Source organism: Neolamprologus brichardi, chromosome 1 (genome assembly GCF_056152115.1).
Source record: "Neolamprologus brichardi isolate AB-2024 chromosome 1, ASM5615211v1, whole genome shotgun sequence".
NCBI lineage: Eukaryota > Metazoa > Chordata > Actinopteri > Cichliformes > Cichlidae > Neolamprologus > Neolamprologus brichardi.
This window is the reverse complement of record NC_142104.1, coordinates 17,760,802-17,780,210: the sequence shown is the minus strand read 5'-3', so window position 1 is coordinate 17,780,210 and position 19,409 is coordinate 17,760,802. Positions and strand designations below refer to the sequence as shown.

Sequence of the window (19,409 nt, the reverse complement as noted above, 5' to 3'; positions counted from 1 at the left end):
CCAACCCCATCACCTAAAATGAAAAAGCATTTCAATGAGGGTTTTGTGAAATCAATAGCAGACTCAGTCTATAGAGCAACATGTGACACCAACGAGTCGCGGTGTGGGCTGGCATGAGATGAAGATGGCTATGAAAGGGTCGGAGATGGCTGCTCTTAAATTCACAAGCATCATAGTTTGTGCTGTTTTACTCAGACAAGGAGCACCTGAGAGGACAGGTGAGTAGGCCACCAAAACATGCTACCAAATCCACTTTTTTATGTATTTGGTTACTATCTGTTTATTACACAATGCTAGCTCAAGCTATCTCTGATGCTATTTTATAGGAGGTGGCAAGGAAGACCAGAAATACGCCATTCTGAAGGAGATCATTTCAGAGTGGAGTAAAGGAGGCGGTGCAAATCCACAGAGAGCTCCCACTGAGACAAACACCAAGGATCAGTCTGTGCCCACTTGGATGAGGAATATCGTGGGGGGCTTAAAAACGCTTGGTCTACTTCCCAGCAGGAATATGCCTTCTTTAAACAAGCCAATTAACAGACATCGTCTCTCTGGCTTCCTCTACAACATCTCCATGTATCTTCAGGAGATGGGTGCTGAGTTGGAGGAGGAGCCGGCAGAGCCAGACGAGGAGCAGCTTTGGGAGAAAGTGCTGCATTATTTCCTGCAGTCTGAAGGAAACGCTGCCCAGAATCAGTGGAACGGCCGGGTGCCACCCCGGCCCAGCGTTAGAGTGCAGGACTGGTTTCTGTCCCTCAGAGGTAGCCCACACTGGGACTGGCTCCTAGGCCTGCTGCAGAGCCTCATCACTCTATCAGAGCGTCAGTCTCACAGGCCCTTCTTGACTTTCATAGCTCAAAACTGGAGGACAGTGAGTGCTGTGCTGGAAGCTGCTCTTCAGGCTCTCGTCAGCGGGACCTACGGTCAGGCCAGTGCAGGCCTACAAAGCTTCATCTGTGCACTGAAGGGTCGCACTGACTGTGCCTTTAGTGTCAGCTGGCTTCAGCAGCTGCTGCTGTTCCTAGAAACACGCAACTGGAAGCCTGTAGTTAGTTTGCACCCAGCAGGGGAAGCTGCTGAACACAGCAAGGGCTCGAATGCATTCGGACGTTTAAAGCCCTTCAGCTTGCCCCCTGAGGCCATGAGAGAGAATGGGTTGTACGGAAATGCATCCATGAATGAAATGGTAGCCACCGAGGAGGAGGCAAACTCCATGCAAAGCTTGCTGCTGCAGGCTTTGTCACGTTCGGGTGGAGGTGAGCGAGGAGGCAATTTGGCACAGAAAAATTTAGCTCTCGTGCAGAGTTTGGATGGGCTGAGGAGGGGCCTCCTGCACAGGGTGGGCAGTTCTGTCTATGGCAACCTGAGGGAGAAAGTATCAAGAGTCACAATGGCGCTGCTTGATGACGTTAGCAGCCTGGTGGATACGCCACAGCCCAAAACCCGGAGCCGGTGCTCCGCTGGTGAGTATTTATATGAGATTTGGTCTAAAGTTGTTCTCACAATTAGAAGAAATAAAAAACAGGAGTTAAATTTATCTGATGTGGTTAGAAATCTTTGTTTTTTGCATTTAAACACAAACTAACATCAGAATCTTTTCATAATTTCATAATTAAATAAGGTCACACATTCTCTTCCGGTAGTTTCCATAAAAAGTGCTTGTTCAGAAAACAATTTTAACCCAGAGAAACCCCCCAGGGAGAGGACAGTGACAGTGAATGACACTGCTTTAAAAACGTTATAATCATCCTGGCCAGTGAGGGCATCTGTTAATCCTCCCATTGATGTCAGTAACTTTATATGTTGGGCATTGTTAGCCGAGCTGCAGTGTTACATCATCCATGGTTGTGTACTGCAGAAGCTTCCAGCTGCTTTTCCACTACTTATTCACTTTGATTTCCAAATAATGTTTCCTTTCTTATCGGTCTTCTTGAAGGCGACCTACGACAGCTCATCTTATGGTAAGAGATATTAGAAATATAAATGACTTAGTTTTTGATTTAATTTGATATATTTTGCATTAAATATCTAGCAAAACAAAACAGACATTGTTCTGTCTGTGGATTTGTAGGGGAATAAGACACAACGTGATGTGGAACACTCAAGCTTTGGGTGTAAGCTCCCGGGGCCTCCCGAGTTCCCTCCCATTCCTGTCCTGCCCTTCCACTGAAGGAGATGAGCCAAGATCACCAAAATCACCAGCTGAGTCAACCCCAAAAGCCACTCCCGCTTCACGTAAAGTCTCCAACAAAAAGCTTCACATTGAACCATTAACTGCACCTAACAGCCAGTCACAAACAGAGACTAAAGAGAGCACCGGTCAGCAGAAGGAGATGGAGTACTCCACCTCTACAGAAATCCTGGAGGCCGCATGTAATGAATCCATCCCAGGCTTGACCGGCGTCTCTAACTTCACTGTATTCCTCTATTGTAAACTGTTTGAAGGTGAGAATGGGTCAGTTAACCCTGCAATGGATCAGATGGAGCTCGACCTGCATGCTACGTGCTCTGATGCAGCCTGGTACCTGTCTGCTGCAGAGGAGGACTTCCTCTGGGTCCATGTCTGCAGCGAGTTCTTTGCCCATGAATTTAACAATACAGTGTGTGCCAACTCATCTTTCTGGCTGCAGAGAGCACATCAGGTAATGGATTACTTTTTAGATGAGTGAGCATGAGTGTCTTTTTGGAATTCAGCTTAGCAAGGAATACAAATTTGAGTTTTGGTTGCCTTTTTTTTTTTATCTTAACATACAGTCATGTGAAAAAATTAGGACATGCTGTGAAAGCCTGCAAGCATGTTTGGTCATATGGACATTTAATATTCATTTTAACAATGGTGGGAGGTTCAAATTATAAAACTAAACAATTATAACTGAAGAAAACACATTTTAATGTAAAATGCAATACTTGAGTTAGGACACCGCTGCATTAATTCACATTAAAAATGGCCAAGGATTCGCTCACAGGCGAATCACATCAGTTGCACATGATTAAAACATCCTTACTCAGCATTTTAAAGGAGGCTTGCCCTGTTTAAACCTAAGAGGCTGAGTTTGGTGTGCTCCTGACCATTGAAGTGAGAGTGAACACTATCATGAGATCAAAAGAGCTGTCTCAGGTCTTCAGATAGAAGATTGCAGCAGCTTATGAGTTTGGGAAGGGATTTGGAAAGATCTCAAAAGAATTTGAAGTCAGCAATTCCTTCCCAAAAATAGTCTACGAGCGGAGGACATTGAAAACAGGTCTGGCTGTCTGAGCAAGTTCACCCCCAGAGCAGAGTGCAAGATGCTAAAAGAAGTCTCCAAAAAAATGTCTTCACAGGACATACAGCAGGCTATTGCGACTGCTGATGTAAAATGCATGCCTCTACAATCAGAAATCAGACTGCTCATGTTTAACTTGCATGGGAGAGGCCAGGAGGCCAGAGAGAACAAAGACTAGGACTTCTGGGATAATGGGCTGTACATGCAAATAATTCCTCAAAAATCTCACAGCTGAAGGGATTCTGCTGGATTGGAGGAAACCTTCCTCAGACCATGTCAGAGACTGGTGGACGGCTACAAGAAGCATCACTGATGTTATTTCTGACAAAGGGGGTAACACTAGCTATTAGGGGGTTGGGTGTCCTAATGGTTTTCACAGTTAGAATACAAACAAACTTTTGTTAATATCGTTTGTTTAATTAATACATTTAATATTTGTTGTTAATGTGCAATTAAATCTTTTGTTTCCAGAGCTAAGTCGAAACAAGATTCTTAATAAAGAACTGAATATAAGGTGGGTTGACTAATTTCTTTTGTGCTGTTTCAGGCTGCAGTGACAAAAGACTATCATTTTTTTAACCAGACGAGCATAGATGAGCTGTGTGTGCAGCTTTCAGATGAGTCAATGTGGAATACAGGACTCAGTGAGAACTGTCTGGCTCAGTTGGGCAGCAGGTCTCTCAGTGCTCAGGCTTTCAGACACTGCTTTCTACCCAACAACTCAGTCCTGATCTCATCTCTGTGTGGCACTGACTCTCACCAGTCCTTGCCAGAGGGCAGGTGGGCTGCAGCATACTGTTCCAAAATACACAATGTCTCCCATGATGACACCACTTTGAAGACTTGTCAGTACAGAGAGTGGCCTGTGCAACATTTCACTAACTTCACCCTCCTGGAGCTCTGTGTGCAGACACGTGGACTGAGAGAGTACATCTGTCTGAATGCCACACTCTACTATCGGCTTTTAAGAACAAATCCTCAGTTTGCTGATGTCTGTGCTGATCTGCTGGCTGAACATGAAGACAGGAAGTGCTTCCTCCAGAGGTTTTTTGACATGCTTCCAGCACCTTATGACTTTGATACATCGCAGCTGTGCGTGGAGCCGGCACCACTGCTGATGGATGTCCTGCACAAGCTGAGCGTGTGTGAGGTCGAGATGGGAGAGCGTGAGGGTTTTTTAGTGGCGCTGGGATATGTGCTGCGAGTCTTAGATTTTATGGTGGGTCTCTCTTCGGGGCTGGACGAGGGAGAAAGAGAGGCAAGGCAGGGTCTGGGTCAGGCTATTCTCCTCTCCAGTCTCATCGACAACACATCCTGGTCCGCACTGCAGCCAGAAGCCTCCACGAGCGTTCTCCACACTGTGGGAGTGTTCCTACGCAGAGAGCAGAATGCCACACTAAAGGAGGACCTGCTGAGCTGCTTCAGTGTAAGATGCAGTTACTAACAGACATATTTGTTTAACAGACACACAATAAGTAAATAACCTGTTACTCCTGTTACATCAGCCAGTCCTCTGGGACCTCATCCAGCGTGATGACAACTCATCTGCTCTCAAGGTTCTGCTGCAGGTACTGAGCGTGTGCAGATTTACCCACATATAACACCTCACACATAGACACACTGAGAGTTAAATTCAACTGAATCTCCCACCAGGAGTACCTCCAGATGCCAAGAGACAGCATTCGTACTCTAGTGATGTCGGCTGAGAAGGATGCAGTCAAGAGATTTCTCTCCCACATGCATCGAAGCTGGGATCAGCTTCAGGTTGAAACCAGCCAGGTTTGTTCTTCAACTTTTTGTACTTAAATATGTTTATTGCTAAAGCTTCCTCTGTGTAAGAAGCTAATTAGCTGGATAAATACACATAAATGAGCCCTTGTTGATTTCACTCAGTAAAACTATTCATCACAGAGTAAGGAGATGGAGAAGAATTGTAATGTGTTTTCTTTCATATGCATTTCTTTTGATTGGTGGTTATTACAGTAGGTTGCACTGTGCTGCTTCTGCTTTATTTGGATTCACGTCATGGTCCATGCATAGTTAAAGAGTGCCAAATTGAATTCACGTCCATTCCTGTCCGACGTTTTGTTTTCTCTGTCAGGCCTCTCAAAAAGAGTTGCAGGCCATGGAAACAATGACAGCAGCTTTCATCCACAAGTTCCCGCGAGTGACCCCAGAGCTGTTTGTGGACCTTTCTCAGTTCATTCCCTTTATGTCTGTCTCTGACATAATGAGCTTCCCAGCCTCCCTCATCGTCAATGACAGCGTGTGAGTTGTGGGCCAAACGTGGTCATAGTTAATGTAAAACATCTCAATGTGACACTAACAGCTTCTGCAATGCTCTTCAGATTGACAGCCATCCGTGACCACAGCTCGGGGATGAAGTCCCTGCAGAAAAAGGCCTTTGTAAAAAGACTCCTGCAGTCTAGCGTGGTGGGTGATGTCCCTACATGGCCACCATACTTTCTCAGCTCCATCCTCCCACTTCTGCCTTACCTCCCAGTCAGTCATTTTCAGCAGCTGACATCACAGCAGGTTTGAGGGCATTTCTCTGATTGACATATTCTTACATGACTTTATCTCTTTTCATTAATGAATACCTACATGAATAAATGCTTCCATACACCAACCAATACCAACACGTATGTGAGGTTTTAGAGAAAAGTGTTCTCCACCACCACTATTAAAGACCTACTTTACCACCATGAAACTTTCTTTTCACTCTGCATGCTTTGTAATCCTCTCTGTCAGCTTGCTCCTTTGGTAGAGTTACTTGGCAATGGCAGTCTGGATGGAGTAAGGGGGCGCCATGTGCTGCGGACCCTCTTCAGTAGGAAGATAAATGTGACTGGTGACAACATAATGAGGTGGGACCCAGATACCTTAAACTTATCCAAGCTTATCCACGTCTGGAGTATTGTGCAAAAGTCTTGAGCCACCTCGCATTTCTTTAATTTTTTCTTCCAAGGAGTCGGACTTTCTTCAAAATTTCTGAGTAGTCTAGACCAATAGAGCAACAGTTTTTCTTTTTCTTTGGACATTGGCTGCTTTTTCACTCATTTTCAGACCAGTTCTGTGTGTGATCAACCACTTAACACCAGCCTGTGAGTCACTCAGATATACCACAATTTTCAATTGTATGTTTAGGTGCTGCAAAAACATATAATTTGTTCCCATTTTGTAGTTGAATCTTTGAAGAATACCAAAGATAATACAGTTTGACAAGCATAAAATAGTATTTTTGCACCAAAAAAAGTTGAAAACCTGGCATAGTGTGTAGTGAGTCCTTAAAAAATGAGGAAATTGGACAAGTGGAAGACAAAAACGTGTCAGGCCTAAAAAACTGTCCATAGCAGATGAACATGATCTCAAAACCAGGTCCTCAAGAAACAGGAAGAAAAAAAAAACAGCACAGACCTGACAGGTGAAAAATGCATCTGGTCCTTCAGCTGATCCGTCTGCTGTTCACTAAAGCCTCATCAGAATTAGACTCAGTGGAAGGGTGACTGCCATTCTTAAGAAAAGGGAAAAGGGGAGAAAAGGCAGAGGTATGCCTCAAGGACTGGACTGAAAATGAGTGGCAACATGTTGAAATCCTCATGACTATGTACAGAGGAGGTTAGGAGAGATAGTCTACAGCCATCTGTAAAACACAGCGGCGGCTCTGTCATGGTTTGGGCTGCGTTCCAGCCAGTGGTGATGAAGATCCTGTCAAAACTGATGGAAATATAAAAACTAACATCTAATTTTTATCCACCATCAAATAGCATATAGAAAGCATCTGATTGGCCTTTTTAAATGTTATTGTTATTTTTTTTTTCAGAATGACAACGATCCCATACACACTGTTAGTTCAGTAAAAGCAAATGGAAAAAACACACAATGGATAATTGGGGAGGCCAATCCATGACTATCAGTCATGGATTGGCCTCCCCAGAGCCCGGACCTCAACATGACTGAAGCAGAGTGGGATCGTATTAACAGAGCACAAAACAAAATGCAGCCAAAATCCAAAAAAGAGCTTTGAATGTCCTTCAAGAAGTCTGGAGAACTACTCCCAAAGACTACTTAGAGAAATTACAATAAAACTTGACTGACAAGAACTGACTTTCAAGCTTGTGAAAACTTTAAAAAACTTTTTTATTGTATTTTCATTTATGTTTACTCATGCTTAAATAAACTGGTGCCCCTATTTCCAATTTCCTGAGCCAACTGTAAAGAAATTAGGTATGTTTAAAGACTTTTGCACAATAATATTTGTTTGGTATTGTTTTAGCAAAGGAAGTTAACATGAATCTGTGGTCCATAGTTGTAGCTTAGAGGGTCCACAGCAATTTTCTTTTTTCCCCAGAAAGTCAAGCTGATGATGATTAATAACAATAGTGAATCTCATTTTAATCAGACCCAATGCAACATATGTTATCTTTATTGTGCTGTAGTTTATTCATTCTGTAAGGATCTCTGTATTTAGCTGTGATTTATCTCATAATAGATAGATATTGATAGATAGATAATATAAGTCTATTACAAAAAGCATTATGCCATACTTAATGTTAAATCAAGTGATCAGAAAAGTGAATGAGTGCCTTTTGCAGATTAGGAGTCCTTGCGTGCTACATGGATCCATCCGACTTGGGTTCATATCTTCAGGACTCTGCTGTGGCCTCCGCTCTGTGGCAGCAGCTGTCTCAGTGCATATCGAAGGGCTTTGTCAGTGCTGGTGGCAGGGTGAGGGGCACGGGACAACTTCAGGTTACAGTCTCCTCTCAAGTATGTTTTCATGGCATGTCTGACTAACTCTGTTTCACTGTGTCTTATGAATAGCTGTCTTCTTGGTTAATACCAGCAGTTCAGACCCTGAATGTCAGCAGCATGGCTCCTCTGGAGCTGTCTGCTCTCAGTGGTCTGCTTCCCCAGTTGGGAGCTTCTTTTCTGCTGTCACTCCCCTCAGATCAACTCCTGGAAGTCCTGTCACAGCCAGGATTACACACATATTCCCCAGCACAGGTCAGCAGGGAATTATTTCTCTTGTCATGCTTATCTTCTTCCTCCCCAAGTGTCACTGTAAATGTATAAATTTGAGTTGCATTTCAACAAAGTTTCCAATTTGTCAGGACAACTTCTAGTTGTTTTTATAAGGTGATGTGAAGCGTGTAGCAGTGGACCCCCCTTTTCAGAGAAATGAAATGCTAACCTTTACTGAAATATGTAATGCCAGGGATTTTTGGCATAAATGTAAGTCTACTATTAATTTGCATATAACTAATGAAAAACAGGGAATAAGCAGAGATGAAATATGTGTCCTGTGTGAACTTTCTTAAAATGTAGGTGTTTTGTTGGCAGACTTATTTTTTAATGCGCTTTGCAGGCATTTAAAATGTTATCCAAGATTTCGAAGGACGCCAACGTAAGTGGAAATTTTAAAAATATTTGTGCTGAATTCTGTCCAGCTGCACTCTCACCTCTGAGTTTTTCTCCTCCCGCTAGCTCACCATGGAAAAACTGTGCCGACTGAAGCCGTTACACTCCGGTCTCTCCCCCGCTGTGCTCAGAGACCTCCAGTGGGCTGAGATCAGTGAAGCTGTCCACTGCCAGTGCTGGAGAACATTGCTAACTGAGCTTAAGCCTGGCCATAGAGCCATGCTATACAATGCAATGCAGGAGGTGACGGAGCTTTGTTTCTTCTCCTCTGCGTCTTCTCACTTTTCTAATCTTATGGTTTATTATTTCCCCTCTGGTGCCGCATTGAGTAAAAAAGACATTTGAGCAGGTTGTGACAAATTAGATTCAATAAAGCATAAATTCACATTTCTTATTGTGGTTCTGTTTCAGCAGGCTCTGCACAGAGACACGAAGAACACCACTCTGCAGCTAAACTGTCTTTTACCATTTGTCCCTCTGAGGGAGCTGATGCAGACCATGAGTGCTGAAATCATTTCGAGACGCATCGGCGTGTACAGAGACATAGACTGGTCGCCACACCAGGTGCACCCTTTTACTTGAATCCCTTTTTTTGCGTGCTGTTTAACATCACATTCATATAACAACAATAGCTCTTTTACAAAAGAAGAAACTGTTAGCAGCTTCAGTTTTCGCCCCCGTTAATCTGCAACTCATAGGATATGCTTCAGGAGGCCCTTTCAGGATATTAATACTCCATTCACATCAGCTGCCATCAAGCTAATTAGTTTGGATGTTGTACAATGATGTGGAGGAGTACAGCATAAATTAATAATTGGCTACCTTAAAGGGGTTTTGTCACAGCCAAAATTGTTTCAGCCTGCTTTCACCACCTATTCTCAGCCCGACAAGACTTCAGTCAAACCAATGAAGTTCCTTTTCTCTCATTATCTTCCTTGATATGTGCAGTAATCGGACTGATCATTGGGTCAGTGTTAAACCTTAAATTTCCTCTTAAAAACAGTACTAAATGTTTATATGAGCATTATGAATTAAACACTTGTCAAAGTGATCTTAAATTTCACCTAAAACCAATACTGTTGCATATATATAGTATAGAGACATTTATGATTTCTGGGGCTGATGCCAGCAGAGAGGGTGTGGTCGTTTATGCTGGTCTATTATGAGGATCGCTCTACAGATTAAAGTGAATCTACAGTGATAAAATCTTGACTGTTCTACACATACTGCTGGCTGTTTGCTCCAATTCACATTTCCTCTAAGCTGGTAGCATAATTTCCCTTTTACTTTGCCATGTTTACAGTTGCACTTAGCTGTAGGGGAGAAAAATACCATCAACAGTAGGCAGAGCATCTGTGCTCATATTAGTCAGTCTCACATGAAGGAGAAAACTATTGTGAAGGACTGAGTGTCATATACAGTCTCCTTCTATTATGACGTGCTACATGGAAAAAAAGGATAGAATGGCAGCTGAGCTGAACTCACGTTTCTGGTTAAACAACGTGATGACACTATTTCTGAACTAACCTGCAATATGATTTTCATTTTGTACAATATACATATGATATCTCTGGTTAACCAGCGTCTGCTGATAAATATCCTCCAACCAGTGTGTGTGCATATAGAGTGGCTAAAATAAAAATTGAACACCAATTTTCTAAGTATATAGTGATGTGACATTTTCAGCAAACGTCTGTAACAACCCATCCAATTCACACATGTAAAGAAGTCAAACTATAGATGTCCATAAATTATGTCATGTGTAATAATGAGAAACGAGGGTACTGTTAGTTTCACAAATGGCAATGCTAAAGTATATAAGGGACCAATTGTTCGTCACCGTTTAGGGAATCGATTTTTATTTTCCTGTTGGGGCTAAAAAAACTTGCCTTATTGTAATATCTGGAAACTGGTTTGAGTTGTTTCTTGATTTTAAAGAAACGCACAGTCAAAATGCTGACTCATGCTGTTCCTTTTCTTTACAGACTCAGTTTCTATTCAGTAAGATCCATGAATTTCTAAACATTACCAGCAAGTCAGTGAGGTAGGTTTCACCCCAGCCAAAGCACTGATTTAATAATTCATTTAATATTTTGATTGCAAGCTAAAATAAAAAACACAACAGAAACATCTGAAGTTTCATTTTCAGTCAGACACCTGCTTTGAAGACAGTCTAAATAATGACTTCTTTCTCACTCATAGAGATCTGGGTCATATCGCTGGTGGAATGAGCTGTGACTTTCTGAAGCTCTGGACCAATGATACAGATTTTGTAGAGCTGCTTCAGTTTGTTAGTGAGCTGCCTGGAGGCACAAGACCTGCTCTGGTGAGGAATATGAGCCATAAAAATTTATGTTTCCATGAAAATGCATTTTTTTCCTGTACTAACAAGTTCAGATGTGCCACCAGCGAAAATGTATCATAGAGGAATTGAGAAGACAACCTAAACTTGACCTCAATATTTTGAGTTCTGCGTTTTCTGCAACATTGCCGTAAATATCACCTCCTTATATTTGTATTTTACTCTTTTTTTCTGAATAAATGTTTTACTGTTTCTCTCGGGTGACTGCATTTATACCTATGCTCTGCTCTTTTCCAGGGTGACCATGATAGAGAGACTCTCTAATACATCCCTCAGAGCCATTTTGGACCACGTACAAGCACAGTTTGCTGATTTTCTCAGACTGCCACATTATAAACAGACCAATTTAGCCGAGAAGGCCTTAACTGAGCTGGTAAAACACCCAAAATAACAGCTTATCATGCAAGATGGGCACAAGTTAGCACATGTTTTAGCACGTTTTAGACTTTCTGTTGCTGTAGGAAGTAAACTTTATCAAGCTCAAATACCAAATTCTGCAAATTCCCAAAGTAATAAAATTCTAAACCATTATAATGAGAATTCAGAGCAAACCGAAAAGAAGAAGAGCATTTTCTCGATGAGTTAAATCAGGGCTTCAGTTAGTGTTTGTGTGTCACGTATTTGATTTGTTTTAACTCATTAATTTTGCAGAAAGAACATTTGTGTGTTCAGGCTTTTCAAGCAGGCGGTTATAGTATTTAGAGAAAAACAGATGGAGAAAGTGCTCCGCAACATAACCCGCCTTTATCCTCTCAGCAGTGAAGTCATTTCAGTGTGAAATCCTGGTAATCCGGGACGTCTCTCTCTGTATGTCGTGCTCCGCAGGGCTCTTCTCTGTCTGAGGGGCAGATTGATGGCACCGCTCTGGATACCCTCGGACCTTTGCTGCCTTTCTTAGACAGGGACAGTTTGGCTCTGGTGGACAGACGAGCGGTGGCTCTGCGGCTGGAGGAGATGAGAATTTTCTGCCTTCCTAAAGAGGCTCTGAGGGATATCAGTGCTCTGCTCACCCAGAAAGACCTGTTTGGGTAAAGCAACACATGTGTAGGAGTTTTTGACACCTCAAGATAAGAATTAGAATATTGTTGTTATTATTATTTTGGATTTACACAAACAAGCAGCATAAGCACTGAAAAATGAATTAATTAGAAAAAAAAAGGTTGCACGATGAAAACTTAAATCGAAAATATATCAAACAGGACTGTGGAAGTCATGAAATGTAAGCCTGTAAAAATATATGTAAATAAATCAAGCCCACCACATCATTTTCTTTATCATATCTTATATAACTTGAAATATACTGACATAAAGGTCACGACTGCAGCATCAGCATTTATGTGATAGTTCAATCTGGACCGAAATAGTGCTGCTGCCCAGTGCTGTAGCAAATCGGAAATTTCACACACAAACTAATGTACCAGCTTGGTTGTCTGAACCATTTTTGTACATTTTAGCCCCAACTGATCTCAAGTGAGCCTGAAACCAGTACATACAATAATAACCTGTAACAAATTACCACCTCCAGTTCAATTCAGTTTCATTCATAGAGCACTAAATCACAACGAGAGTCGACTGAAGTGGTGTTATAGCGACCCTACAGTAATACAGAGAAAAACCTCAACAATGAGACGACGCCCTCTAAGCAAGCGCATGGTGACAGCGGGAAGGAAAAACTCCCTTTTAACAGGAAGACACCTCCAGCAGAACCAGGCTCAGGGAGGTGCAGCCATCTGTTACACATGGCTGGGTGGGAGGGGAGGGGGACAAGACAAAAGACACTGTGGAAGAGAAGCAGAGACGGATAATAACTAATGGTTAAATACAGTCTGCAGTCTGTCAAGCTGAGGATTATTCAGAGTGAAATGAAATTAAGAATCTGGATGAGTTGTCTCATTATGTGGTCTCAACTTTTAACAATTTGCAAAACAAAGCTTCTTGGTCCAAAATACAGTAAAATATACTAATCGTCTTACACTGACCTGCGAACTTTGTATTTCAGACACAAACCACATCCATTTGTGGAGAGTAGAATAATGGTGTAAAATACAAGTCCATTTGGGAAATCCCAGCACTGCTCCTGCACTAACACGTGGATTGTCACAATTCGGAGGATTAGGACCCAAATGTAAACTCAGGAGACGAGCAAGATTTAACAACTGTCAGCCGTTTAATGAGGCTGGGTGTAAAAGTCCCACACAGCAATACAAAATCCACAAAGGCACAAAGAGAAACACACAGGGCTTGATAACTGGTTAAAAAGACACTGAGACGAAGAACAAAGGAATGACAGGACTATATATACTCAAACACACACTGAGGGCTAGAGTCACAGCTGAAGAAACAACATGTAGATGGAACTAATTATGATTAAAGTGCAGGGAGAGAGCGACTTACAAAATAAAACAGGAAGTAAGAAATAATAACTGAACCTCTGTGGATGCAGAGACAGGAACACTGAGCTAACAAAACATACTAACAGAACACATACTCAGAACATAAGAGGAACAGACTTACTTGATAAACATCACTAAGAACCAGAAACCCTAAAAAAAGAATATAAATCAAATCCCAGACAATAAACACAACTCCTAAATTTCAAAGAACTAATAAAACCCCGGCTCCACAACCCAGGATAATAAGAGATTTCCCACTTTAAGCAGCAATAATGAATACCTACTCTTGTTTTCCAGAGAGCCATCCAAGTGGCAAATTGGAGATGTAGAACATTTGGGTCGACTGGTGTTTGCTCTCTCAACAAAGCAGATTAACTCCATTCCACTGGTAAGCAGCAAAAATCATTCAAATAACTACATTTATTTTACTTTCACTGGCTTTCTTGGAGACATTTTGACCTGCAGGAATTCATAATAAGGGTTTCTGCTGTACAGTCAGTGCTGAATAAAGACACTGTGGAGCAGGTCCTGGTGGGTCAAAGGCGCTGGGAAGACAGCATTACTGGTGGCGTGTGCATTACCCAGTGTATTGACCAGCATCGCCAGAGACAGCAGACTCAGAGCCTCATTCGGGGCATTGTGAAAGCACGGAGCCGGAGGGCAAAAAGTTCAGTAAATGTTTTTTTAAGTGCATGCTCTGTTTAATGCATTTTACATAGCTCTGTTAACTAGAACACATAATTGCCAACTTTTAGCATCTTTTCACTGAATCCGCATGTGTGTTTTTTTTTTTTTCTTGAGCAGTGCCGGTTCCAAGCTGTGCAGACATTAGAGGGACATATCCTTCAGCTTGGACATCCACTCAGCTCAGCCGAATGTCACAGGAGGAGCTGAAACAGTGCGTAGAGGTGTTTGGTCAGGATTCTTTGCTGAGCTCAGAGCAGCGCCGGTCACTGTGGGTGAAACTCAGACAGGTCAGTTAAACTCCACTTACAGGTCCTCCTCTTTATATTTCTCTGTATATATCATCCCTTAAGATTGCTTCAGGGTCTGTCAGAGCGGGGCTCTTCTGTCTCTCCTTCATGTTGAGATTTTGACCCCATGAGGTGGATCTAAAACAAAAGTGGTAGCAATATATGTTCCAAAAAAGTGATCAAAAATCTATAAGAGGTGCTAAAGAATTAAAATAATTATGAGATGTAGAGAAAAAAAAAATCTAGACTATTGTGTCTTAGCTAAAAAAAAAAAAAATCATTCAATCCAGTTGTTGAGTCCAGTGAGAGAGCTGAGTGAAGATCAGGTGCTGGAGCTGGGCTCACTGGTGACTGCAATGCGAGACAAGGACCTGCAAGACACTAACCTCTCTAATCCAGGTGTTTTGGCACATCTGGGCACACTGACAGACTGGAGCCCTAAAAAGGTGAGCTATTTTTTAAAATTTATTTATTAATTTATTCTCTAAAACAGATGGGTGACAAATTAAAGTAAAACCAGCCTAAACTGTTGGCACTGAATCTATGAGCATGTGGAGTTTTAAAGAAGGGTTTGAACTGGGTTCTTCTGTGTTTTGAAGTTTGAAAATAATGTCCAAATCTCCCACAGGGATGCAGATGGGTTGAGATCTAGAGACTCTGGGCTCTATTGCCTGATTCATGTCTTTTGCAAAGTCTTCAAACGATTTAGTGTCTGCCACCAGGATCATTTATTTCATTATGGGATAAAGATAGTCACTCAGGGCCAAGTATACTCAGCATACCCGATGCATAAGATTCACTGACTGCATTGTTGAAGGCTTTTCCTTTGAATTTGACCCCCAAATTTACGAAAATAAGTTGCAGAATCAAAACATGAGTGTGTTAATATGAAAATGTGTGGTTCCTGTCTGACTTTTCAGATGAGAGCAGTGATTTTGAATGTGCTGCGGAAACGCAAACTTAAAGTGGAGCAGTTAACAGTTGTTGATCTGGCAGCGTTTGGCCATCTGATCTGTGGTCTGCATCCCTCTGAGATAAAAAAACTGAGCCCCTACAACCTCAGGTCAGTGACATAAATTGCTTACCCACACTTCCTACATGCACTTAGCTCTAGCTCTAGCTACAACAGAAACATGTAAAAGCAAGAAGGAGGAAACACAGCGATCCAACTTTATAAACAAATTATCCAGCATATGTACGGGAACAATCACAAACTGGCAGATGTCAAACATAGCTATCAGCTTAGTTTGACATGATGGAGGAAAAAAAATATCTGTCAAATAATGCTACTCTCACAATCTGTCAAAGTAATAGCTCATAATGAAACTCCCTCCTGCTGCAACACAAAACTATCTGCTGTGGTTTTATGAATAAAAGAGCTGATATCACATGAACCTGCTAGCAGATGCTAACCAACAGCAGGCGGGAGCACGATTCTGAGCAAAACAAACCCAGTGAAAACGTTTTCTCCCCTCAGAGGAGGAATAAAATCTTGAATCTTTTCCCTCAAACTGCAGTATGGCTGTTGTGTTCCTGCGGGAGACATCCCTGCCATGCACAGAGCAGCAGATGGAGGCATTGACAAGCTGTTTGTCCAGACCACAGGCCTTTGGTCCAGTTAATACTTGGGGACCAGAAGTTTTCACTGAAATTGGGACGTTGGCAGGTATAGTAGAGTATAATATCCCTTGGGTGTAAACTCTTTTTGATTAACTTTTTTAAAAATTGTTTCTCTTTAAAGTGGAAATGACAGCTCTTAGATGGATAGGTACAATTAAAAGTATCCCTGAGGGTACAGGCTCGGAAGTAAGAGGAAATGTTTCTCTACACTCCTCCTGTGATGTGACATGAGAAACATTAATTATCTCACTATAGCGCTTCTCTCTCTCTCTCCCTCTATGTCCAGCGGGCCTGCCAGACATGGTGCTGTCAGCCCTGCTACAAGAACAAGTGGGGGGAATCACCCCTGAAGCTATCGCCCTGATATCACCAAAAAAGATGGCAGTGAGTTTCATCACTTGTTTTAAAGGGAATCTCGATTTTTAGCTCCATAATTTTATTCTTAGATCCATTAGAGTAGCTTTGCATGATTCACAGATTAAAATAATCTTTATTTTTTTTATTCTGGCCCTCGGTGAAGCAAGCAGTCTTAGGTCATTTACCTTTAAGTCAGCTCTCTTCTGATTGAGTGCCCTCTGCAAACAGAAGGTCTGCAGAGCAGGTGGGCAGCGATTTCCTTGCTTACAGCTGGAGGCATCTATGTATCTGAGACAATCATTTTAAGGACATGCATAGCCAAGAGCTCTCTCTTTTTCACATGACTACATATTCAGTCATTCTCTTTTATCTTTTTGAAAATGAGGAAAAACCTTTTTTTAAGCGTGTGATTTTCACCAAATGAATATTAAATAAGTAAATATTATGAATAATGCACTAACTTACAGTGGGCCTCAAAAGGGTTTGTCTGTGATTTTTTAATTGGACAGATAAACAGAACAGGATAGTTTTTTGCTGTAATACACATAATATAACATTTTATTTATATACAAGTTACTGAACTCGCCATAAAAATGTGCAACTCTGGAAATAACTGAGAAATGTCAAATCAAAGGAAATCTGATGCCATGTAATGTCTGCATTCCTGGAAATGAAAAATATATATTTTTTGTGTTGGGTGTGCGCCTGACAGGTGGTGTTTAGTGCAGTTCAGTTGTCATGGTTGAGTGTGGAGCAGGCGTGGGCTGTCACTGAGGAGCAGTGGGCAGAGCTGGACAAGGAACAGAGACATGCTGTTGGATTAGCTCAATACGAAGGAGATGTTCTGCTGGAGCTGAGAGGTGGGTGTCTTTAGAAACAATACAACTGATAACCTCCCCCATATTTAGTCTGTTAAAGCCACTCTGCATGATACTTGTTTCTGGTAAGCACTGAATAAGATTTGTGTGTTTGCTCATGATGTATTCTGTGTTCTCCTTCTTCCACAGGGAGAAACTTGGCTCCAGCAGCCCTGAACAAAGACATCTTCACTTTATGCTCACTGGCTTTGCACCTCTTCTTGTGGCAACTCATTTAAAAGACTGGAAGAACATTTAATTGTCCCTTTGACCTGGTATCATCATATTTGTACTTCAAATAAATAATTTGAACTGTTCCGTTTCGTCTGCGTGCTATTCCTTTAAATTGCATTGCTCTTGATTGTGCTTGGCTGCACATGTTTCTCTCTTATGTGGGTTATCAGCTTGGCAGAATATAAATGAGTTTATGTAGGTGTTTTGTCTGTAATGTTCTTTTGTTAGAACAATCTCACTGCAATAATTAATGTTTGACAGAGGATAAGACTTTCAGAAATTTGAGATATTTCATTACATTAATACACCGTGGTCTATACACTCATCAGACAATTTCTTAGGCTCTGTTTGCTGCTACTGGGTTGGACTTGCTGCAAATCTGTTGGTTGCACATCCATGATCTGAATCTCTTGTTTCATCACATCCTAAATGTGCTCTACTGAATAGAGATCTGGTCACTGTGGAGGCCATTTGAGTACAGTGAACTCTTGCCATGTTCAAGAAAGCACTTTGAGATGATTTGAGCTTTGTGACATGGCCCAAAGCAGCCATTAGAAGATGGATAAACTGCAGTCATAAAGGGGTAAGCCTGTGGTGTTTACACAATGCTCAGCTAGAACTATGGAACCTAAAGTGAGCCAAGAAAATATTCACCACACCATTACCGTGTCACCAGCAGCCTGAACAGTTGACATGAGGCAGAATCGTTCAATGCGCTCATGCTTTTTACTCCAAATTCTTACCCTACCATCTGAATAATGTAGCAGAAATCAATACTCATTGTACCAGGCAATATTTTTCAAATCTTCTATTGTCTAGTTTCAGTGAGCCAGTGTAAATTTGCAGTCTTAGTTTTCGCATCTTAGCTGACAGGACTGGCATGTGGTGTGGTCTTCTGCTGCTGAAACCAATGTGTGCTCTTCTGCACTCATTTGAGTTACACATGAATTATACTTCTGCATCAGATCTACGTCATAACTTAGGCCATAACCGCAACTTCATTTTAACCCTACACCGCAACCTTCTATGTAACCTGACGTGCACCTCCTGAGAAATGTAACTACACGTCGGGTCAAGGCATTCCACAACAGTCTGAATGGCGTGGAAGGTTGCGTGCAGGGGTAAAAGGAGTTTTTCGGTTACTACATAAATTAGGGCGTAGATTTCCCACAGAAGTCAAAATCAAGCTTTACTGTTGCCTTCCTATCAACTCAAAGCAGTCTGACCTTTGACCTCTTACATCAACAAGGCCTTTTCACCCAAAGAACTGCTGATCTGCTGGATATTTTGTGTGTGGGAAAAATTCCAGTAGATCAGCAGTTTCTGAAATACTCGGACGACCCTGTCTGACACCAACAACCACGCCAAATTCAAGTCTTTCTTCTCAATTCTGATGTTCAGTTTCAACTTCACTTTGATCGAGTCTATATGCCTTTTCAAAAAAAACAAAAACAAAACAGGAAACAAAGCCAAAAAACAAGACACATGAACAAACTAACTTTCAAAGTAAAAGAGGCTGTCACCACAAATAGGTAATAGCTAACGCTGAGAATTAAGACTGAAAGAAAACATGATAACAAAGAAAGTGGAACACAGAAGGCACAAGAAGTGGAAACCACAGGGACCACGACAGAGATGAAGCCCGCAGACTCTGCCCACCATGATTCTCTTCCCCTATCAATTACCCCGACTATAGCTGCATAATAATAGATTCTCAATCCTGTCAGAATGCTGGCTGCTTCTCAAAAGGTAGCAAGGCACAACTGCACATTATAACACCGCCACTGTGTCAGTGGAAATAGAGCTTTCAGTGCGCTTAAAAGATTTTTTCCCCCCTACAGCAGGATTTCATTTCATTTTATGAAATGCTGCATATTTGATGGAAGAATCCTTCAATACCGCAGGATATGGCCTTTGAGTGTGCCCAG

At 41.8% G+C, this 19,409-nt stretch overlaps 1 protein-coding gene across 1 annotated transcript; it reads left to right on the top strand.

The window, feature by feature from the left end:
• The first annotated feature begins 142 nt into the window (after positions 1-142).
• Positions 143-17,506, top strand: LOC102778251 (stereocilin). The gene is made up of 29 exons (XM_035905729.2): positions 143-218; positions 327-1,463; positions 1,937-1,961; positions 2,072-2,642; positions 3,811-4,689; positions 4,769-4,831; positions 4,917-5,042; positions 5,365-5,531; positions 5,612-5,798; positions 6,015-6,130; positions 7,859-7,991; positions 8,088-8,270; positions 8,632-8,670; positions 8,751-8,927; positions 9,099-9,248; positions 10,670-10,728; positions 10,887-11,010; positions 11,094-11,176; positions 11,284-11,419; positions 11,872-12,074; positions 13,737-13,827; positions 13,935-14,106; positions 14,244-14,413; positions 14,704-14,859; positions 15,334-15,476; positions 15,931-16,079; positions 16,320-16,417; positions 17,103-17,250; positions 17,398-17,506. The coding sequence occupies exons 1-29, from the start codon at positions 146-148 to the stop codon at positions 17,484-17,486; spliced, it is 5,847 nt and encodes a 1,948-aa protein (XP_035761622.2). The 5' UTR covers positions 143-145; the 3' UTR covers positions 17,487-17,506.
• The last annotated feature ends 1,903 nt before the right edge of the window (positions 17,507-19,409 follow it).

Bases quoted from the DNA above. Each gene is read 5' to 3' on its own strand.
- LOC102778251 (XM_035905729.2), top strand. From the start codon at position 146: ATGGCTGCTCTTAAATTCACAAGCATCATAGTTTGTGCTGTTTTACTC. The intron at 10,729-10,886 runs GTAGGTTTCACC...TCTCACTCATAG, and splicing joins ATTACCAGCAAGTCAGTGAG to AGATCTGGGTCATATCGCTG. The intron at 11,420-11,871 runs GTAAAACACCCA...CGTGCTCCGCAG, and splicing joins AGAAGGCCTTAACTGAGCTG to GGCTCTTCTCTGTCTGAGGG.